Source organism: Prionailurus viverrinus, chromosome B3 (genome assembly GCF_022837055.1).
Source record: "Prionailurus viverrinus isolate Anna chromosome B3, UM_Priviv_1.0, whole genome shotgun sequence".
NCBI lineage: Eukaryota > Metazoa > Chordata > Mammalia > Carnivora > Felidae > Prionailurus > Prionailurus viverrinus.
Window position 1 is genome coordinate 140,619,850 of NC_062566.1, and position 22,574 is coordinate 140,642,423.

General features: G+C 62.1%; 1 protein-coding gene across 10 annotated transcripts; it reads left to right on the top strand.

Annotated features, from left to right (window-relative positions):
- The first annotated feature begins 1,755 nt into the window (after positions 1 to 1,755).
- EXOC3L4 (exocyst complex component 3 like 4) lies at positions 1,756 to 20,188 on the top strand. 10 transcript variants are annotated; one of them, XM_047862774.1, is made up of 14 exons: positions 1,756 to 1,903; positions 2,333 to 2,484; positions 5,136 to 5,221; positions 5,741 to 6,153; positions 7,068 to 7,719; positions 8,484 to 8,595; positions 8,867 to 8,989; positions 9,355 to 9,455; positions 9,692 to 9,772; positions 11,278 to 11,392; positions 11,951 to 12,070; positions 12,163 to 12,315; positions 12,897 to 13,018; positions 14,354 to 14,981. In XM_047862774.1, the coding sequence occupies exons 4-14, from the start codon at positions 5,757 to 5,759 to the stop codon at positions 14,544 to 14,546; spliced, it is 2,169 nt and encodes a 722-aa protein (XP_047718730.1). In that variant the 5' UTR covers positions 1,756 to 1,903; positions 2,333 to 2,484; positions 5,136 to 5,221; positions 5,741 to 5,756; the 3' UTR covers positions 14,547 to 14,981. The 10 variants fall into 10 exon arrangements, with proteins under 10 accessions (XP_047718730.1, XP_047718737.1, XP_047718735.1 ...); XM_047862779.1 differs by lacking the exon at positions 1,756 to 1,903 and adding an exon at positions 19,737 to 20,188 and having other exon boundaries at positions 1,926 to 2,484; positions 14,354 to 14,577; XM_047862778.1 differs by lacking the exon at positions 1,756 to 1,903 and adding an exon at positions 15,627 to 15,871 and having other exon boundaries at positions 1,926 to 2,484; positions 14,354 to 14,577.
- Positions 20,189 to 22,574: the final 2,386 nt, after the last annotated feature.

A 22,574-nucleotide genomic window follows, 5' to 3' on the forward strand; every position in this document is an offset into this window, starting at 1 on the left:
AGACAGAGGAGCCCCCGGTGTCTGTCCACCAGGGTCTGGCCTCTGTCCTGCCAGCTGCATGGCCACGAGCAGGGTCCTAGGCCTCTCTGAGCCTGTGTTCAAGTGCAATGAGGTGGAGAATATTTACTCCACAGGGGCTCCAGGAATCCCACTGAAGAACCCCGGGCAGTCATCTTGGGGTGTCCCCTCTGACTCCTGAATTGTGCCGCTCCCGGCCCCCCCCCCCCCAATCTCTTATTCTGACTCTCATCCTGACATGGGACAGGACCAGCCTGAGCCAGGAGGAAAGGCCCACCCAGCCACCGGGGCATGAGCTGGGACCCTTATGACCCACCCTATTTCACAGGGGGCACCCAGGGATCAGGGGGCTAATGACTCAAGTGGTAAGCCAGGGGGCTTCTTGGAGGAGGTGCTGGCATCTCTGGGTCCAACTTAGCCTGTCTACAGAGGGCTATGGGGTGCTGCCGTCTCTCAGGTGCCTTCCAATCGGTTATGGGCTGGATCTTGTCCTCAAAAAATTCTTATGTTGAAGTCATAGCCCCCAGTACCTCAGAAGGTGGCTATATTTGGAGATACGGTCTTTAAAGAGGTGATTAAGGGGGCGCCTGGGTGGCTCAGTCAGTTAAGCGTTGTACTGTGGCTCAGGTCATGATCTTGGGACTCATGAGTTCGAGTCCCGCATCGGACTCTGTGCTGACAGCTAGGGGGAGCCCGGAGCCTGCTTGGAATTCTGTGTCTCCCTCTCTCTCTCTCTCTCTGCCCCAGCCCTGCCGACCTCTGGGTCTTGGGTTTCCAGCCTCCGGATCCTTGAGGAAGTCACTGTGTTGTTTAAGCCCCGGCCAGCCACACTGTGCTGTGGCAGTGCCCGGACAACAACACACAAGCTTGTCCCTGCGTCCTCAGCACCCCGCTCGGAGCGCCTGCCCCGCTCGGCTTCATGCCGCGGTGGCTTCAGCCTGGCTGGGACAGGCCTGGATCTGTCCTCCCCGGATTTTCCCCAAGTTTCTTCCTAGGATGCTGGCATGGGATTCCCCCAAGAAGATGTGCAGCCTGCCTCTTCTGGGAAGTCTCGGCGACCCTCTCCACAAGACGTCTCCAACCTGAGCCACTGTGGAGGAGGAGGGCCCGGCTTCTCCATTCAGCAGGCTCAGGGCCCCTCTACACCTTTGCCCAGAACGCCCGCCATCCCTCCTCCCCTCTGAGTGTAATCCTTCCTTCCTTCAGCCCCCATCCCCTCTGGCTCCTGAAGCCTTTCGGAATGGCTGTGGCTTAGGACATTCCTTTGCTGTCACTGTGACATCCCCTCCCCCTCCCTGTGCCCCACGGCCCACGTTTCTGCACGCCTGGCTCTCAGGATGAGCCTGGCACACGGGCCTGGCGCCAGCATCTCTGTCCTGGAGGGAGGGGTTCTTTGGGGCTTTGGTGCGGGGGGCTGGATGTCCCCTTCCCCCCACCCCACCCTGCACGCCCTGTCCCTGCACCTCTGGTCTCGTGTGAGCACGGCGGGGGACGGCTGGTCCATTCCCCCCACCTACCTGCCCCTCCCCTCCCCCCCCCACCTGCTGCCTGGAGCTATGGAGCGCTGCCCCTCCCCTCCCGGACTCTCAGGACTCAGCCCGAGCCAGAGCCACGAGCTGCCAGGGATCAAAGGTGGCAGTGACAGTCTCTGGAATGGGGGGAGAGTAAGAGCCTTTCTGAAAGTGAAAGTCTGGGGTCAGGGTGGAGGGTGGGGCCGGGGGTGGGGCTGGTGGGCCCAGGGCAGCGTGGAACAGGCTGGGAAGTCCCAGCTGCTGGTCATTCGCTCTGGCTGACCCAGGGGCCCCACCACAGAGGCCCAGCTCCGAGGGCCCGGCTTCCCCTGGCGGCCCCGACCTGCCTGGGGCCCGATCTACTCGCTCAGCAGGTATGTTCGGGTGCAGGTGGGCACTGGGGTGCTGTGGACAGTGGGCGGGAATTCAAAGGGCCCAGGGTAATTCCGGTTCTGCCAGTGGCTTTCCAGGCCAAGGGCCTCAGCTCGGAGCCCAGGCCCGACTGCCAGCTCCAATCACAGCGTTCGTGCACAAACATGCAGAAAGCAGACAGATGCGGACATCAAGACACGCACGCGGGCACAGACACACGGACGTGGACTCATGGAGAGAGCGGCTTGCACACATACAGGGAAACACACTCAGGTCAACGCACAAAGCCCATACGCACCCCAGTGCGGCAACATACCCCCAGGCTACACTCTCACATTAGATTGCTTATCTTTTTCCCCTGGGTACCGGCCCTGGCCTGGTGGGCTCCTGGTCAAGCGGCAGATGCCCCAGACCGTGCAACTGTCCCTCAGTCAGGGGAGAAGGTACGCCCAGTGCTGGGGCCAAGCCCGGAGAGAGAGGAGCTGACGATGGTCAGGAAAGGCTGCTTGGTACTGAGGCTCGAAGGCGGCTCGAGAAGGTGGGGGTGAGGTCACTGCTGGCAGAAGGAACAGCCTGTACAAAGGTATGGAGGAGAGGCGAGGCGGTGGGCGGGTGGTGAGCGAGGGGGGACGGAGCTGAGGGGTGGGTTAGGAAGGGCCTCGAGTGCCCAGCTAAGGAGGGGTCTGCTTTTCCTGAGGGCGATGGCACCCCAGGAGGGCTATGCTTTATCGCTACTGAGAAGAGGAAACTTTTTAGTGCCTTTTTCTGGTAGGCTTTCGTAATACACAGGAAAGCCCTTGTAAGCAGGTCTCATATCGCCTATGAATAATGACAAATTTCCCAGGTCCTTCCCAATATTCAAACCTCATTTATTCTCTTGCCTTATTGCCTTGACTAATCCTTCCTGGCAAATGTCAAACAGAATGACTGAACAGACACCAGGCCTGAGCCCCAGGTGCGGCCGCCAGTGCCTCTGAACATTCAGGGCGATGGGGCCAGAGGGCCAGAGAGAGAAAGAGCCAGAGAGAGTCGTCACGGGAATGGGGAGGCAGGTACGGACGGGGCAGGGGCCGAGGTAGAGTCAGCAGGACATCCAGTCCCGCAGGTACCCGTGTGGCGAGGGGCGACCCTGATCCTGACGGTCACTCCTCCTTCAGGCTGGCTCTGGGATGATGGGGAGGAGCAGATGGGCAGAGGCTCCCAGGCCAGTAAGGAAGTGTCCCCATCCCCACCGGGACAGTGGTGCAGCCTGGCCCAAGGACACCTTGGAGGTGGGGGCACCCATGCCCCTGGGCCACGAAATCCAGGTCAGTTTTGGGGGAGCAGAGACAGGGAGGCTGGGAGCAGAAGCAGCCTGCGAGGAAGCTGGAAAGCTGGACATTCTAGGGACAGGGAGGTGCCCCGGAGGCTGGGTGAGCGCAGGTCAAGGAGGCGAGGCTGGAGAAAGTTCTGTCCCAGACTGGAAGGCTTCCAGTGCGGGGCTATGGGGAGCCATGGAAGGATTTAAAGCAAGGGGGTGACCTGGTTGGCTTGTGCTGTGGGAAAGTCAGTAAGAGCCTTTCTGAAAGTGAAAGTCTGGGAAATGGCTTGGGAAACTGTGGGAGCAGGGTCAAGGGGGCAGCGAGACTGTCCGGGGGCCTCGGTGGGCCTTCGGTACAGGTCTAGTTCTGGACGAGGGTGGTTGAGCAGGCTGGGGGGACCCGTCTGCTTGTGTGGCCTCAATAAGACCCAACTGCCAGCTGCTCCTCCTTCCCCCAGAATCTGCCTCTAGACCCCAGTCCTGGCATCTGAGAGCTGCCCCCACCGCGGGCCCTCGGCCGGGAGAAATGGTTCCTGGGGCAGCGCCTGGCTTCCCGGGGCTGGAAGATGTGGGAGCCCAGCCTCTGCTCGCCTTTCCACACAGGCCTGAGCTGGCTGAGGCTCCCCGTGCGGGGCTGTGTGACTAGAGGCAAGGCCCTGGCCCTTTCTGAGCCTGTTTTCTCATCTATGAAATGGAATGACACCCTACAACTCTGTTGTTACGGGCATCTGATGTATGCCAGGCCGTGGGCTGGGCACACAGTAGGTGCTTACTAAGTGTGAGCTCTACTCAACCAAGGCAGGGCCCACTTGTCCTGTCCCCACGTCCCCCTGGTGATAGAGCTTGAACTGCATCTGGGCACAGCACAGGCCCAGATGATTCTCATCATCACTCAGAGCCTGCTGGATGCTGAGGGGCACCAGGAAGAGGGGAGTCGGGGAGGGGCAGGGTGCAAAGAGCTCTTGCGACAATGTTCTGTGTGTGCATGGGTCAGTCTGAGTCAGGGCAGGAGAGGTGCCGGGAGAGGACAAAGTGAGTCCTGGCACCAGGAGACGACAAAGACCTGTGGCCTGGGCAGGGCAGATAAGGCCTCATCAATCATCTGGGCCTGCCCCTCTCTCGGTGAGGCCTCTGTCCAGCTGTCACATGGCATCTGGGAAGAGGAAGGTAGGCCTCAGCCAACCCCTCAAATGTCTGACCCCTGGACAGACATCGCTGGAGGGCATAGAGGGGTGATTGAGGGTCTGGGCCCTGCCTATCTCAATAGGCAGGCAAAATGGGGGCCTGGGAAGAGGGATTCCACCTGATGTCACCTAAGGGTCAGGTGCCGGCTCCAGCCTGACCTTTGTCCCAGGGATGGGGGCAGCCTGGAGAGGTCTCGGGGTTCTGGCCTCTGGTTGGTCAGTGACTTCAGTAGGTCCAGCCCTCCTCTTGGCTGCTCTCTCCAAGGCTTAAGTAAGATCTTGCTGATCTAACACAGCACCCCCCCCCACCCCCACACAACACCCTCACGATGGGGTGGGTGGGAGGTCCCAGCAGGCTATGAAATCTCTCTCCTCTCTCCCACCCCAGCTTAACCTAAAGCCAGAAAATCAAACACCACTGGGCTGTGCTTAAAAGGAGAGTGGGTGCAGCCTGGGGAGGGCCTGGAGCTCAGGGTGGGACCTAGGCAGCCCCTGCTTTGCACCTCCATGCCCTAGGGACCCCCGCCCCACCCCCTACAGGGGAGTGGCCGGAGCCCATGAGGGGTGGGTGGTGGGGAGATGCACCGGTGAGGAACAGCCTCGGGGAGCCCCAGTCCCTGGTTAAATATAGACCTGGGGCCCCTCCCACCACCCCCGCCCACAGGGCTGCAAGGCTGGGATAAGCAGATAAGCCCCTGGGGGCAGCCACGGGTGGCCACAGACCTCAAGCCTGACCCTGCCTCCCTCCAGGTCTAAACAGAAGGAGCCTCTTCCAGGGAGGGATCCCTGAGCCTCCCTCTGAGCAGAAATAGTTGGACCTGATGGGCTGAATGGGGGTGAGCTGAGGGCTTGGCGGGGGTGGGGGGGGGGCAGTGAATGCTAGGTGGTGTGGAGATTGGGCAGTTAGGCCTCAGGACCTGAAGTCCAGGAAATCCTGGATGTGGTTGCCGGGCCCAGCCCTGGGGACCACGGGCTGCCGTCTCGGCTGTGCCCCCAGAATCTGCCTGTTTAACCCCCCTCTCCAACTCTGATGATGGCCTGGCAGAGCCAGAGAGGGTGGGCACCTGGGGGTGCCCTTCGGAAGATGGTATCAGGGAAGTTTTCCCGAAGGAAGTACCTGTCTGTCTACATCTCAGTGCCAGCTGCGGTGTGGCACGGAGAGAGCTCCGGCCGTGAGAGCTGCCCGGTGACAGCTTGGGGGTCATCTCTGGGAGAAGCTTCTCTGACCAAGCCGAGCCACTGGGCCCCTCCAGGTCTCACAGGGCTCTCACGAGGTTTCTGTGCCCATTCCCCAGGGCTGCCCCCCCCCCCCCCCGCCCCACCCCAGGCCTCCCGAGACTCCTTTTCATCCCCAGCTTTCCTGCTCCCAAGATGTCGTTATCACCGACAGTGACCTCCTGGCCAGAACCGCACAGCCCTGAGGAGTCTGATAAGCTGCAGACCCCAGAGCAGGACACTCAGCAGGCAAGCAGTGGGGACGTGCCCAGCACCCACCGTGAGGACACTCGGCCCAGCCTGGGCACCCTTCGGCGGGCCTTCTCCAGGGCAAGCCGGCGGGCCTTGGGCCAGGCCCCCGGGGAGGACACTGGCCTGCTCCGACGCAGCTCCCACTTCCTGCGATCCTTACGGCGCCCCCGCCCCCGGGATGGTGGCCCGGCTGCTGCACCAGGGGGGGACCGCGGCCCAGAGGGGCCCTCAGGCGTCACGGATGGTGGCAGCCGGCCCTCAACCACTGGGGTGGGGCCTGAGGAACCAGGACAGGAGGAAGGTGAGAGCTTCACAAAGGATACCAAGCATGGGAGGAAACTGAGGCCAAAGAGGGAGCAGCACAGCCCAGGCTTCCCGACAGCTCCCCCAAACACCCCCACGCACAACTGCATTTTACATTCGCCCAGCCTTTCAAGCAGGGGAGCATCCACTGGGCAGCTCAGAGAGGCCAGAGTGAGCTAAGTGAGGCTCAGAGAGGTTAGTGATCTGCCTCACATCCCACGGCCAGGAAGTGGATAAATGGGAGTTGAACCCACATCTGTAGGACTCCAGAACCCTCACCTCTCCACAGACTTCCACAGCCTGGCCCCTGGCCAAACTAGAGTGATGGATAAGGCGCTGGTCCTCTCAGAGCACAGGGCCGCAGGGGGTGGGTGGCAGTAATGGGCCTGGAGGGGAGCTCAGGAGGGCTGCGGGCGCAGGATGCATTGGCGCTGGGCTCCAAAGGGGGGGCTGCAGGTGGAAGTAGAGGGCTGCCAGGGGCTGGGGGCTGGCCCAGAGCAGGGAACAGCAAGAAGCGTGGGAGCTGGGCACAGGGACAGGATGCGCCCAGGCTGAGCTCTGACCCCAACAGACCTGCAGTCAAGACAGCAACATGAGGCCACCAGGCCCAGCTCAGCATAGCTGGTTGCAGGGGAGAAGGTAGGGACCGAAAGCCGGGAGGGCAGGGCCTGATCCCAACTGCTGCTTTCAGCCAGGTTTGGGGCTTGGGGTTACCCCTCTTCCAGAGTGATTCCGAGGGACGATTCCCCGCAGGTGGGGGCCGTTGCTCCTGGAGCAGACCTTAGGGGAGGGCTGGGGCCAGGCGGCCCAGCTCCCGGTGGGCGAGAACAGGGCCCACAGGCCTTGGTTGGGGGCCGAGGTTCCGGCGCGGCACCCCCCCCAAGGCCCTCTCCCTGCCTGTCCTTGCCAAAGGCAAATCTGTGGCGGACCTCATCACGGAGCGGCAGCTGCTGGCGGCCTTCGAGCAGCTGCGGCAGCTGGAGACGCGGCTCCTGGCGCAGAAAGCCTCGGGCACCTTCGAGCAGGACCCCACCGGCTTCGCGCGGCGCGCCATGGACGTGTGCCTGCTCTACGACGGGCTGGCGGCGGAGATCCGCGCCATCGTGCGCGAGACGCTGGGCCCGGGCGGCGTGGACGCGGCCGCGCTCGCCGAGCTGGCCCGCGTGGTGCGCGCCGAGGAGGAGGCCCACCCGGTGCCCCCGGCCGACGGCGACTTCCTGCTCACGCCGCGCCGCTGGCGGCGGCACTGGGAGGACGCGGTGACGCGGAGCGCGCAGGAGCGCGTGCGGCAGGCGGGCGCCGGGGACGCCGCGGGGGCGGCCGAGGGCGCGTCGGGCCTGGCCCGGCTTCTGGCCGAGCTCGGCGGCTCGGTTCGCCGCGACCTGCGCCAGGTGCGGCTGCAGGTGCAGCCCGCCTACTCGGCCGCCGGCCTCCCGGCGTGGGAGGCCTACCTGCGCGCCTTCCACGGCGCGGTGGCCCAGCGCCTCCAGGAGCTCGCGCGCGACGCCCGGGGCTGCGAGCAGCTCTACGTCCTGCTGGACTGGACCGCCAATGTCTACGGCAGGTGAGGCCCCAGCCAGAGCGCCGAGCCGGGCGAGGGGAGGCCGGTATCGCCCACCTGGCCCTGCCCACCCGGAGGCCTTTGGGCGCCCGCCCCGAGGAGCCCTGGGCACCTTTTCCCTCTTTCTAACCGGGAGAGGGCTGGTGGGTGGGCGGCAGAGATCCCGGGGACTTTGACGTTCTTTTCTTTCCCCTCCTCTGGGCCGCGGTATACTCTGCCACCGGGGGTTCCTACGGTGCTACCCAGGCACCCGGTCCCGCGAGCGGGACAGCATCCGAGGGGAGGTTGCTTCCCTGACAGGGAGCCCAGATGGAGGCCTCTGCTAGTCCCCAGGACGCCGTTGAGCGTTTAGAAAAGGGCCCCCCACCCAGGCAGGACACAACCGTGGCTCACAGATGCCCGGCGCGGGTTGGACTTCACCCGCACTCTTCCCCTTGGATGGGCACCTGGGTATGGGGCCCGGCGGGCTGACAGCTCCCAGCTCCAGCCCCGCGCTGCGGGACGGGGTGGGTTTCCTTCGCTGCTGAGCCCTCCTCAGCTCCGAAGGCCAGAGAGCGGGTGGGAGGAGGGTGCCTAAGCTCCGGGGCTCATTAATTTGCTGTGTGGCCTCGGACAACTACCTGGGCCTCCCTGGCGCGGCTTGGATAGTGGCAGGTCCCTGAGCTGTGTGGTGCTTGGGTGCCTAGGTTTTGGCCAGGGGGAAACTGGGGCAGCCACTAGTGCATCAGAGCGGGGCCCAGACCCTCAGCCCCTACCCTGCCTTCCAGTCCTGACTTCCTCGGTGCCCCGGACCTGACTCTGTCCACGGAGCCGCTGCCCCCACTCCTGGCACCCAGTGTGTGGGCGCGCCTGGAGAGCGACTACACCAGCTTCCTAGAGGTGAGGCCCTCGAGGGGCAGGGCCTGAGGGGCGCCATCCAGGCTGAATGTGGCTGCCTCGCTGTGGGGAAGTGTGGAGCCCAGAATCACCCTGGGTGTGTGGCCTCGATCAGGGGAGAGCCACTCCTCACCCTGTGGCCTTCAGCATGGGCCTGGGCCCCAGCAGGGTGGGTCAGTTTCTCCCAGGGCCCAGGACAGGGCTCCGAAGGTAGGGGGACCCACGCCTCCCTCTTGGGAGGGGCTCACTGTGCCCCTGTCCCTACCTTGCACAGACCAAGATCACAAGCTGCTTCGAAGGCATCCTGCAGCTGGAACAGAGCCGCTGGGGGGCCACTGAGGCCCCCGATGTGCTCCAGGGCCTCTACCACACACCTCTGTCCATCGACATCCACATGGTGAGTCTTGGGAGGGGGGACGTATGTTTGGGCCTCAGGTGGTATCTGTCCCCTTCCAGGTGGGGACACCCAGAGCTATACAATCCAGTCCCGACCTCCCTTCCCCAGTAGGCGAGAGCCTGAGGCCCCCACCTGGGTGGAATCAGGGACCCTGGGTCGCCAGCCAGGCTGGGAGTGCCAGGGCACAGCGCCCAGCTTAGCAAGTGGCCCGTGGATGTGGGGGTGCTGGGAGGCTGCTGGAAGCTAAAGCCAAGACCACTGGAGCAGGGCAGGTTGGAGACGTCATTGGGCCACAGGTGAGGGACAGGGGGCATCAGGTGGGATCTGGGCTTCGACGTGGGTTCAGCATGTGGCGTCTCTTACAGCTCGTGGCTGAGCATGTGAAGGCGGCTGGTGCCATCTCTGCAGAACTGGAGGCCACCACCCTGCGCATCTGCGCACGGGCACTTGGCCTCTTTCTGCCCAGGTGCAGGCATATCCTTGGCCCAGGGTGGGGTGGGTGGAGGGACCAGGGTAAGGATGGTGGTCGTCCCTGGGGAAGGGCCACCTGTTTGCTCAGAGTCCGAGATCCAGGGACAGATGAGAGAGAGGAGCCTTCTTATAAGGCCCCGGGTCTGGGTAGGGACCTGAGGGGGAGGGCAGACCCCAGGTCATCGCGCCATGGGTAAGGGTCCCTAAGGCTTTTGCGTACTTTGCCCCCAGGTTTGAAAAGGCTTTTCTACAGTCGGAGGCGGTGAGCGAACCTCATCTGGGCGCCAGCATCAACGCCTGCGAGGAGCTCAGGTGGGTCTCCACCCTGCTCCTCCGCAGGGAGGTGCCTGGCGCGGCCAGCAGGGGGCGCGCGAGCTCGGGGAACCGGGAAGCCGTAGGCTCCCGTGGCGGCCGGCGCGCATTGAACAGTCTGGACCATGCGCCTGGCGTTGGAGGGACTTCCCGGAAAGCCTCCCAGGAGGGCACCCGCGTCTCAGCTCCCGCCCCCGCTGGAAGGTCCTCCCTCCTCCCCACAGGGGTGAGGCCCTGGAAGGGATGCAGGGAGTTTCAACGCTGAGCAGAGGCTAACAAATTCCAGCCACCCCAGTTATCGCCTGTTGTCTGCCCAGTGTGTCCCAACCCCCCAACCCCCCCCCCCCCCCCGGCCCACGCCACCCTGGGCTCCCTTCTTTCCTCCCTTTACCCAAGTTGGCCGGCTTCCTTTTTAAAGACACTCCCTCCTCTTCCCCACTACCCTGGGTCCCTCTGCCCCCAGAAGGCAGATGCAGGCAGTGGCTGCCCCCCTCCTGGGCCTCCGGTGTACCCCACATTATGGATGCACCAGCTGCAGCAGGTACGGCCATGGACTTTGAGCCGCGCAGTCTGGGTTCTGATCCCAGCTCTGCCACCTGCTCCCTGTGTGCCTAGAGATAAGTCCCTTCCCCCTTCTGTGCCTCCTTTTGTCATCTGTCAGATGGAGCCGTGGGGCTCCACGCCCTAGAGGGAATCATTTCGTACTCACTTTTTGTGAGTGCTTGAGATCCAGGCACTGAGCTGGAGCTTTACCCGCCTGATGTATTTCGTCCCGAGGGCAGTGTCCCCATGTACTGGGACAAGTGGAGGCTCAGAAAAGGAGTGCCACCGGCCCACCATCATGCACCGTCCAGTATGTGCTGGACCTGGGACCTGAACCACACTTGTCTGAATGCAAGCACGACCATGACGAGGACCACTTGTCTAACACTCTCTCAACCCTGATCGATGCCAGGCTGGTCCGTCCCCTTCAGCCTCAGGAAACATTCTCTGCCCCTTGGTAGGGAGCCTCTGACCCAGCCCCTGATGGAACTTTTTAGCCTGCCTTTCTGTGTCCCTGTTCTGAGGACTGGGCATAGCCTGGCCCTCAGTCTCCTTGAAAGTGTGTGACGGGGTGGGTTTGAAGTGGGGGACATTGTCACCTTCAGAGAGGCAGTTATGAGGCTCAGGGGAGGGCCTCTGTGCCAGTCATGGCCAGGCTGCCCTGTCTCATCACCAAGATGGTTGGAGGTTTGACCCAGAGACACCACAGGGGGGTTCTGCGATGCAGTGGGGACACCACCATCACCCTGCTGACCTACCCTCTGGGATCAGCTCCTGGGGCTTTGGAGCCATCTTCTCACCTGACTGTGCCTTCGGGGCTACTACACTGTACAGCCCCAGGGGCTGCCCTTCACATTATAGTCTAAGTGAATGGCACCTGGCCTCCTCGGCTGTCTACCGGAGCTTGTTCCACAGCCTGCTCCTCCTCGCCCACTCCATCTCCTGTCCTGGCCCCTCCCCAGGACCAGTCTTCTGGCCAGGTTCCCAGGAACCTTTGAAGAGCTGGAGAAACCTCTAGTGGCTGCCATCTGTGCCTTCCAAAAGCGGCTGCTCCAAGGCTTGCAGTATGATGTGCAAGTGAGTGGGACAGGCCCTTCTCTCCCCACTTTCTACACCCAGCGGCTGCTTCCTGTGCCCTGGAGCCCAGGGCCCCCAAGTCCCAGCATAACCTCACCTCAGGGGCAGTTTCGGGGGTGGTGCGTTGGGGGGTGGGCAGGGGACCCAGATAAATTCCTAGTTGAGCAGGGAGGTCAGGAAACGCCTACCTACTTGAGACTCTCAGAGAGGGTGTGTTCAAGGAACCAGACCCCTCACCCTGCCCCTCAAGGCCTCCCCAGGCTCCCCTAAGCAGGGCCTGCCTAGAGGCTCAAACTCAAACCCTGTCCCCTGGAGCTCAGGGCTTGGAGGAGTCATCCTTGCAAGAGGCTTAATGACATTCATGGCTGAGAGAGATGTTACTCGGGTGACATTAGAAGGGGGTCAGTCCCCCCAAAGTTTCTTCCTGGCGACAGATTGTCCATCGGCCTGAAACACCTCTGTTAGGAACCACGCACTGGCTCTGAGGAGAGGGTCTAGGGGATGAGGAGGAGACGGTTTGAGGAGGGTTAGAAGACTCCTGTCCCCCTCTGCCCCCAGCCGCTTTTCAGGGTCCTGTGTACCAAGGCCTGGCTGACACACGACGTGCTGCAGCCCCTCATGGACAAAGTGGTGGCCTTCGCCCATCACCTGGAGCACGTGGCCCCACTGCGGGCACAGGTATTTCGGGACAGGGCTCTGGTGGGGCCGTGCCCTGGGCTGGGGCCTGTGACTCTGACTCTGACCCTGGCCCTGATCCCCCGACGGCCCAGGAGACTCTGCAGGAGGCACACCGATACGTGGTCCGTGAATACCTGGCACAGGTGCTGAGGCCTCGTGAGCGGTTCCGCGGTGTCGATCGCGTGACTAGCTCCCAGAAGATGGGCCTCGACGCCCAGGCCATTGGCAACACCTTCCAGGGCTTGGTAGGAGCATTGACTGACTGCCCCCAGTGCTCGCCTCCTCCTAGGGCCTCTGGCGTGAGGAGCCTCCCCTGGCACCCCCTATTCTCATTTCCGGGAGGGGGGGCTCCGCAAGAGCCCCCTGGGGCGGGCTTTGGCAGAGGTGGTTGTCCCCACTCTGCAGCAACCGGGAGAGGGTTTGGGAGCGCTGGCACAGCGGGGGCGGGGCCAGGTGGGATCATTTCCATATATTTGCATACGGCCCTCGCGACGTGAGCAGCCAAGGGGCGGGGCCTCCGGGAGGCCCCTCCAGCATCCAAGACCCAGCCTTTGGAGCCTGGGCACCTGTTGCTTACGCCGGCGCGGATGCGCTGTAGGATTCCCGGCAGGACTTCCGGGCCTGGGTCTCGGTTTACCCACCTGCGCAGAGACCGGAAGACCTCTCTGAAAGTGCTGCGGCTCCGTCCACAGCGCCAAGACCCCCTAACGCCGCCCGTGCAGTCACAGCGGGTGTCGGTGCCTTAGTGTTGGGGCTGCAGGCAGGGGTGGCAAGGGGGCTCCCGCGGGAGGCGGCCCGTGCCCTAGGAGGCTCCCTGTCCCCGCAGGGCTCAGAGGCCACGTGGCTGGGCCAGGCTATCCCATGCGTCGCTGACATTCTCGGCGAGACTTACAAGGACGACATCGGGCGGCACCTGGAGACACTCATCGGGAGCTACCCAGACATCAGGTCTGTTCCCCACCTGCTCCCTCACTGGGCGCCGCCGGCCCCGGGGTCGGGGGACCGGGGCCTTCAGAAGGGTCCCTGTGGCTCTGGCGGGGGGGGGGCAGGGGAGGAACCAGAGGGAGGTGCAGCGCGTCCCGTACGGAGCGGGGCCGGCACCGGGCGCGGGCTCGTGCCCAGGTGCGTGAGGTCCTGGGCGTGCGGGGTGGCCCTTGACCTTCAGGCGGGGGCGGGGCGTGAGAGCCGGGCGGCCCCTCCTTCTACCGCTGTTCTCGGATTTGGCGTTCGGTGCCTGGGGTCCCCAGGCCTCTAGAGTGTGAGGGGGTCGGGGCCCCTCCTCATGCGTCCGAGGATGGGGACAAGTACCCGTCCCGGAGTCTGAAGGGGAGACGCCCCCTCTACGAGAAAGCCCTATTGGCAGCCCGGGACTCCTGAGACCTGGCCAAGAGGAAAGAGGCTTTGATTCCGGGGTTTGGAGGGGAGGTGGGGGGGATGGTGAGTCATCGAACCCGTGGAAATTCCAGCCCGAATCTCTCCATAGCCTTGGAGATTCCGGGATGGGGAGGTCGCAGAGAGCCTGGGACAAAGCCCTTTTCCCCAGCTCGGACTGTCTCCGCCTTTGGCCGGGAGTGACTACTTCCCCCACAGTGCTGCGGGGTCCCCGTCCCCCCCCCCCCCCCCCCCCCGTCCCTGGGGCTTGTCTACTCTTGGCTGCCTGCCCCTGTCTACCTCCCCCCACCCCCTCCCCGCCCCCATTCCTGGAGGCGGCACTTCTAGTGCTGTGCCTGGGCCTCTCTTCTCGCTGCCTGTCGGGATGGGGAGGTCGCAGAGAGCCTGGGACAAAGCCCTTTTCCCCAGCTCGGACTGTCTCCGCCTTTGGCCGGGAGTGACTACTTCCCCCACAGTGCTGCGGGGTCGTCCCCCCCCCCCTCCCCCGTCCCTGGGGCTTGTCTACTCTTGGCTGCCTGCCCCTGTCTACCTCCCCGTCGGTGGCTCCCGGCACAGTGCTCGCAGGAAGAAGCCTCAGACACCTCTGGGCCTGGACCCGCTGTCCTTGAGGCCTTATCACTTCTCTCACTCCACTGATCTTTGAACCTCTGCTTAGACTGTGCTCCCCCACGGGCATGCCCTTTCCCCTCCCCACCCAGCTCAGCCCCCCTCGAGGCCCAGCCACGCTGTCCAGGGCCCTGCCCCTCCCGCTTCCGTCATTCGCAGCCTTTCTCGGGCCAGCTTCCGGGAATGCCGGGGGCACCCGCACTTGGGCCCAGGGGCTCGCCTCGCTCAAGGCTGGAAGTGCCGCGGAGATGCGGGGCCTACAGCGATAGGGGCGTGTCTTTGCAGGCGGGACCACGTGCTGGCCATTCTGGCGCTGCGCAGACTGGGCCGCCGTCGGAACCAGCGCCTCTTGCAGCATGCCCAGAGCCTGCTGAGGGCTGCGGCCAAGGCAGAGGGCTCCGAGGCTGCTGGCGGCCATGTGCTCTTCGAGGAGATCCAAGTGCCTACCTCCGTGGACCTGCTGATCACCTGCATCTGATGCTCCAGGTCTCGGAGGGAGCGGGCCTCAGGTGGGGGGCCGCATTAACTGAGGGGTCAGCACCTTCACCCAGGCATCACCCTCACCCAGACGCTAAGCCCCAGGCTGGGGGTCTAGGGAGGCGCTCTCAGCCCTGCCCCCAACCTTGAAGCCCGTGATCACACGACAACGTTCGTCCTCAGCTGTGCGTGGTTGCTTACCAGAAGGAACAGCACGAAGAGAGGCATTTCAGGCATTTGTGGGGGAGTGTTTGGGGGTGGCGGAGGTTCCTTTCAATACTGCCTCCCGGCCTAACGGTCCAGCACCACCCCCAGTCTGAAAGTGAAGCAGAGAGTATTTATTTTTAAAATAAAGGTGAATTAAAACGGTGCCTCCCTAAAGAGGGGGCAGGGCCAAGTTGACGGTCTGAGTCTCCAGGTACCAAGGGGTCGGGATGGAAGGTTCTGTGGTGACTCCATTTGGTAGATGGTCCTTTCCTGTGCATTGCACAAGTGGGGAGACTGAGGCAGGCCCAGAGCTGGGAAGGCTTGTGCCTGTGGCTGCAGAGAAAAACGGTCTTCAGCCCTGGGATCCTGGGTGCACTGGCCTCATGTGCCAAGTGCGCCTCACCCAGCAGGAGTTGGCACGGTTCTGTCCTGTTCTAACAGGCCTGGGCCCCTAGGAGACAAGAAAAGGCCGAGGCTTGTTCTGCAGCCTGAAGTATTTGGGTTAGACGTGAGAGGGACTTCCCAGCAGCGAAAGCGGTAGAACTGGTGGAGGGCAAGTGTCAGCCCTGGAGAGTGGGGTGGGGGTGGGGTGGGGTCATGATCCTACCGGTCTCAGCTTGGCCGGCAGGGCTGCAAGGAGATTGCCCCACCGTGCACCTGTTATCTACCCCCATCACCTGGTTCTTCTCTCCCGAAAAGCTGGCACTGAAATCTGACTCTAGCCTCTGGCAAGGCTGCTGAGAAACCCATTTGCATTGGCAGCCTCCAGCTTGCCAGGGAGGCTGAGTGCTGAGATGGTGTGTGCGTGTGGAGGGGGTGGGGTAGACGCCGAGGCAGACAGTGATAGGTGCCTTCCTGGCCCATCCCTCTGCAGCAGACCCCCCATGAGCCTGACCGTGACCTTGGCAGAGGTGGGGAGCAAGGAACTGCAGGTGGGCCAAGGTTCTAAGAACCCAGTGAAGTTGAGCCTCCCAAGGACAAGGTGAGAGGTCTGAAAGGCTGCAGGGCCAGGCCTGTGGGGGATCTGACTCCCCTAGCTCCTTTCAGGCCCATCTCCCTACACTGTGGACAGCCAGGGGCGGGTCTGCCACAATCCCTACACCAAGGCTGGAGAACTGCGTCTTGTTGGGGTGCTGAAGGGAGCGGGAGCAGGTACCAGGGGCAGCCCCCTCCGTGGATACATGGGGGTCAGGGGTGGGCGGGCAGGAGGCCTGGGTGTCCAGCCCTCCCTAAGCAGGTAATGCAGAGGGGTGGGGTGGGGTGGGAGGAGCAGGAGTGAGGATCAGGAGTGGTTGGGGCTCCCGGGCTCCAGGCTAAGGATGGGGACAGTGTGTTCCAGTGTCGACACTGACGAGCAGTCCTGTGTCTTTCCTTTGTGGGGAAACTGAGGCCAGCAGAGGGTAGAGGTTGCTTCACATCAGGCCCCAGCACAGGTAGCCTGAGACCCTCACAGTCAGGAGGAAGGGAGGTATCAGAGGGGTACCTCCTTCCCCAGGAAGGGCAGGGACTGACAGGTCAGCCTGACTCCACACTTGACCTCAGTAGCCATCAGTGGCCTGGGTGAGTCCAAGGCTGGGTGGGGTGGGGCATAGAAGGTTTGATTTGGTCCTGGCCGGGTTCTCCCTAGGGAGCCCATACCCCATGTTTGAGCCCCAGTCTCCTCACAGAAACTGCCCCCCCACCGGCAGCCCCTGCCCTGACCCCGGCCCTAACATGCCTGCCCTGACCCCCGCCCCCCTGAGCCCCTGGCTAGGGTGAGAGCCCTGGGGCTGGGTTCCCAAGGCAGGCTGCAGAGGTGGGGAAGGGTGCAGTCCCAGCCCTGCCACTTTCCCGTCATGAGACTGTAGGCACATTCCTTTACTTCTCCGTGCCTCTGTTTTCCTCGCTGTGAAATGGGGGTGCTGTCTGTGCCCCCCAGGCTGGGAAGGGTTACATACGAGCCAGCCAGAAAACCAGATGCCTGGCTCTCTTGTAATGCCATCCCCAGGGCCTGGCCAGGCCATGCTCTGCAAGCAAAACTTAAAAAGGCCCTGGTGCAGGAGTGGGGGCCAGCGAAGCCTGAGGCCGGTGGGGTCGGTGAGTGGGGAAGGCGCCCAGGAGGAGGCTGGGAGGAGGCGCCAAAGTGGGGGAGCCCCTCGCTGACAGGAGCATCCTGTTGCAGTGGAAAGGATTCAGGCTGAGACCCAGGGCCATCTTCCGGAGTGTCTGGGCCTGGAGACAGGAAATCAGATTCTCCTGGAATGCCAGGCGGGTATGTGTGCCTCATGTGTGTTCCTGTGAGCCCAGCAGCGCCTGGAGGCAGGGGCTGGCTTCCCGAGGCCAAGCTGAGATGCACAGGAGGCTGGACAGCAGCTCCTCCGAGGCTGTGGTCAGGACGGTTGGGGCCCAGAGGTGGGCCAGGCCAGGGGCACCGGACTCTGGCCATTGACCATTCTGCCTCAGACCCCCTGGCTCTCCCATCCCGCCAGGTCTTATGAGGCCTTGCGGAGAGCCTGGAGTATTTCGTTGGCCATCCTGTTGTCCGGGCCAAGTGTGGGGGAGGGGCTGGCCCTCAGAGGGCAGCTTCCTGACTTGTAGGCCAGGTTGTCTGGCTGACAAGGAAGCATGTGCGCATGGCTGTTCCTGGAATGTGCCTGGGGACGGAGGGCCCTTGCCCCGTGTCTGCACTCCCCAGGTGGGGCAGGACATCCGATCTGCCCCTAGAACTCGGGTCCTGGGCCCTCCCAGCTGATCCCTGGTTCCGTCCCTGTCTGGCCACCCTCTTTCTCCTGCACGGCTCCCTTCTCTTTCCTCTCCAGCTCAGCCTGGCTTCCTTCAATGCTCACGTTTCTTGGGGTTCCTTCCTGCCTTGGGGGTTGCTTCTGGCCTCTGGCCCCGAGCCTGCGGGCTCTTGAAACAAGGCTTGCTCTGAGAAGTTTTGGGGACCCCAGCCCAACCTGGGGAGGGCAGTGAGAATATGCGGAGGGCCACCCTGCCCAAGGCAGAGTGCCCAGGTCCCAGGACATGGTGAGCCACAGCCTGAGAGTCCTGCTAGCCCCAGGACAATCCTGGGGTGACAGACGGGGACTGGAGTGTCACCTAGGAGCCTCGCCCTAGCTCAGCCTCGGACTCGTGCCTTCTGTGGGCTCCTCTCCCTGCTGGGACTCGTGGCTGGGCCCAGCTCCCCTGGAGAGTGTTGTGCCGTACGAGCCCACGGGGCCATACCAGGCAGCAGTGTTTTCGGGTCTCGGCTCTGCCCTCCTCGCTGGTAACCCGGGGCCATCTCCTCCCTGAGGCTCTGTCCCCTCATCTGCAGCACCCCATAGGTGAGGGAGGGCGGGAGTAGATGAGACCGTCCTCAGATCCGGGCACGCTGTGAGTGACAGTGTGTCGCCTCTGTCCCCGTACAGCCTCTCTCTCTCTTCCTTGCTTGCCTGGTGACCCCAGCCCCTTCCTTCCTGGCCCCTGACCACATGGAGCCCCCGTACATAGGGCGGCACCCTCATCGGCCAGCAGGCAGTCCTTACGGGGCCCCCACCCCTTCAGGGGAGGGGAGAGGAGGCTGCAGTGTTCCCAGAGTCACCCTCCAGCCGCATTGTCACTTCCTTCCTTTGCTGCCACCAAGTCCCTTTGGGAACTCCAGCAGGCCAGAGGAGCCCTTCTCCCAGGTCAGGGCCCGCCCTTCCCCTGCTGGCTGTGGAGCCCTGGGTGCTGAGGGGCCCGTAAGGATGCTGCTGATGAGGGCCAGCTCCACAGAGGCCTGGGTCTGGGAGGACCAGGCCCCCCTGGTGGCAGCGCAGGCCCTCTTGTGGGAGAGATGTGCCCGGTGCCGGGAGCTCCCCTGGGCAAGTGCTGCCAGGGTCTCAGCCCGCGCCCCCCCCCCCCCCCGCCCCGGGCCCTCCTCTGGTGAAATGGTTCGAGGGGACCAAACCCCAGACAAGTCAAGCCCACCCCTGGGTCCACTCCTCTCCTGGGGCCCGTGGGGCCTGGACTGGTCCATTGCAAAGACTTTCCTCCTCTCGAGATTCCCCTACTCTGCACAGTATAGCTCCCCACCTGTTAGTGGCCTTTAACATTTATTTGTGAAATGTTTTCATTTTTAACTGTCATAATATTTTGGATAGTGACACAATCACACAGCTCAGAATTTTTGTTAATGTTTACTTACTGATTTTGAGAGAGAGAGGGAGAGAGAGAACCCCAAGCAGGCTCGGGGCTGTCCGCACAAAGCCTGACACGGGGCTCGAACTCACAAACTGTGAGATATGATCTTGATTTCAATCAAGAGTCAGATGCTTAACTGAGCGAGCCACCCAGGCGCCCCCACATAGCTCAGAATTGTAAACGTACAAAAAGGTTATAAGGTGAGATGTCTCCATATTCCCATCCCCTATATCCTTCCCCAGAAGCAACCAGGGGATCCTCACAGGATACTGGCATTTGTAAAAAGCGATGCTCATCCGAGGAATATACGTGAATAACGAAATGTCAGGCATCCATGAAGCCTCTTGCTGGAGGCGGTTGGGGACGCGGGCAGTCCTGTAAACAGAGCAAGTGATAAAGAACCTAACACGTCAGATTGCCAGAGTCCTCAAATCATGGAATCTCAGGATGTTGGAAAAGAGGAATGTCATGAAAAGCCCCGCGGTTTCTGGGGCACCCACTGGGTGCCTGCCTGGCTGTGCTCCGTGACTTATGGCTTCCCCCCTTCCTGTGGATTCGGGGCAGCGGTAAGAGTCAGCTTCTGGATTCAGACACCCCGGGCTGGGACCCCAGCTCTGCACCTTCTTGGCTGTGTGGCATTGAGCAAGTTACTCTCCCTCTCTGGGTTCCATCTCCTGGTGTAAAATTGGAAGCATTACATGAGAAAACGCAAATATGGTGCCGGATGAGAGCCTGGCTTGTGGCTTGCACTCACCAAGAGGAGCGTTACTGCTCTGTGCACGCACGTCTCTCGTAAGCCTTTCCTGGCAACCTCCTGAGAGTGTGTCCCCTCCACTTCCAGGAGGGAAGACTGAGGCCTGAGGGATGGAGCCACGTGTCTGAAAATACAGATGTGAGTGACGCAGCTCCCCAGGGGCCAGGTGGTCTTCGCGCCCAAGCCCCCATCATCATGCCTGCCTTCTCCAAAATCCAGAAGCTCGCAGCTTCCGGTGCCCTGTCGGATGAGGGGGAGTTCTCAGCACCCAGGCTCTGAGAGGCTGCGGGGAAACATCCCTCTCGTCCCCGCCTGGCCAGGCCCGTGCGGTGCTGGGATTCCCAGAGAGCCCCTGCCATGTGACTTGCCTCTGCCGCTGGTGGGGCCTTTGGGGGAGCAAGCCTCCTGGCCGTTTTCCTGGAAATCCTACGGACTCGGAGAAGGGCCCCAGGGCAGCCCCAGGCCAGAAGAGACAGGAGCTGAACTTGACTTGCACTGCCCTGCACTCCTTGGAAGAGTGCTGGGCTGGAGGTGGGCCAGTCTCATGGAACAGCTGCAGGAGCCATTTCCCCTTGCCTCAGTTTCTCCATCAGGCAGACGCTGAAGGGATGGTGCTGCCGGCTTCCTCTGGGGGAGGGGGGAGGGGAGAGGCTTCATGGGTGATGGGAGGGGCACTATCTATTGGTAAACATTTGGCCTGGTGAGTGCGCGCGAGGGCGGGCATGCCCTGTGAGGGAGGTTCCCGGTCAGCTGTCCTGGCCATCCCGTGGTCCCTGGGGAGGTCAGCAGACTCCAGCTGAGGTCTGGTGCAACTTCAGACACCCTTGAACAAGTGACTTCCCCTTTTGGGAAAGGTCAGTGGCAGCAGGGACCACAGACTCAAGGCCTCAAACTCTGTGTCCACTTACACTCTGAGACTCAGTTTCCTCATCTGTCAACAGGGGATACAATGGCTCTGCCCAGTGCCGTTGGTGAGTGGGGTGTCCCCAGGATGAGGGAAGGGTCCCAGGTCGGGTGATGGCCTGAGACGGACAGGGAGAAGTAGAACTGGAGAGCTGGTTTAGGGTGGTGGTAAATGCATAGTCTTCTCGCAAAAGGAAGTGGCCTGTGCCATGGGGGAAGGGCTCAGTGACATCCTGGAATGCCCTAGACACCCGGTCCTGGGGAGTCCACCACACGGTCAACACTGCCCTTGCGACCAAGGCACTTTGGCCGGGTCTTCCCAGTGAAGCCCAGCCCTTCATTCCTGTGCGATCCCCTCCCTGGGCCTTTGCACCTGCTGACCCTTGCTCCAAGCTGCACCCTCCTTCTGCACATGACTGGACCTATCTGTGCCTCTGTTTCCCTCGTCTGTAAAGGAGTGTCTGCTAATGCATGTAAAGCACTTAGAACAGAGCTCGGCACCTGTGGAGGCCAACACACGTCAACTGACCACCCTCAGAATTGCAAGCAGGGTCTCTAACAGGTATTTGCACACCCACGTTCAAAGCAGCATCACTCACGACGGCCACAGGGTAGCAGCAATCCAAGCGTCCACCGACAGGCCGTGTTGCATAAACAATGAAATATTCAGTTGGAAAAAGGAAGGAGAGTCCGACCCAGCTACAACATGGGTGACCCTTGGGGGCATCGTGCTGAGTGACATAAGCCAGTTACAAAAGGAATAATAATGCTGTTTTGATTCCACTTCTATGAGGTGCTTGGAATAGTCCAGTTTACAAAGAGAAAGTGGAACAGTGATTGCCAGGGGCTCGGGGAAGAAGAAACGGGGAGTTAACGTTTAATAAGTACAGAATTTCATTCTTGCAAGGTGAAAAATGTTCTGGAGAGGGATGGTGGTGAAGTAATAATATTGCATAAGAATGTACACACCACCGAACTGTATACTTAAGATGGTCAAAATGGGAAATTACGTTATGCGTGCTTCATCACAACTTTAAAAACCAACCAGCTGTCATTTCTGAGCAGAGGGGAGGGAGGCCGACTCACTTTGTCCCGGGCTTCTGAGCCCTGGGCTGCCGGTGAGGAGCTGACCGCTACTGCTGGCCGGGGGCTGATACACCTGACTTCCGGGCTAGGCTGGAGGGGTCTGATGCCACTCTGCTCTGCCTGCTGTCCACCCCTCTCTTCCGGGTGGAGCTGGCCTGCTCTCCCCTACCCATCCCTCAGGGAGGTGGCCACTGGGACAGCAGCTGGCAGGAACACCCCCAACCAGCGTCTGATGCTCATTTCCTGCTGAGGGTGGAATCCTTGGCTGGCCTTCTCTGGAAGTGTCTGGCCTCTTGGGGAGGTTTCCTCATCTCTCCAGACGGGATAAAAGCAGCACCTGCCCCACTGGCTGTCGTCCCCTGGCCGTCTATGCAGCCCTGTTTTCAGAGGATTTCCCTTGTGTTGGGGGCTCCGTGTAGGAAGCACTTGACCTCCTATCTCAACTCAGGGAAAGGGGAAGGCAACTTTTCCCAACTCGTGGCTGCTGCCCAGGGTGAGGCCATGGAGAGGGAGCCCAGGCAGCCTGGGCATCCAGGGATGAAGTTGGCTGCCCAGCACCTGCCCGGTGAAGTGTCCGCCCTGTCTCTGCTGATCAGGATCTGGGGCTCTGATGGGTGGTGGGGTGTGTGGGCCTGACAACCCCCTCCCCCGGACACACACCCGCAATGACCCAGAAAACTTCAGATTCTCCAGTGATTTCCCAATCTGTTTGGGGAGAGGAGAGGAGGGCTGGCAGGAAAGTGTGGGGATTGCACAATGTGGCCACAGGAGGCAATGAGCCAGGACCCCTAGGCTCCCACCCTCCTGGCCCCTGTCTGGCTGGATGAACTTGGGGGAGTGGCCTTTCATCCCCACAGTCTGTTCACCAGGGAGGAAATGGAATGACCCTCCCAGCCCCGGGGCACTGTGGCTCTGCTGGCTCCTCTGCAATGGTCA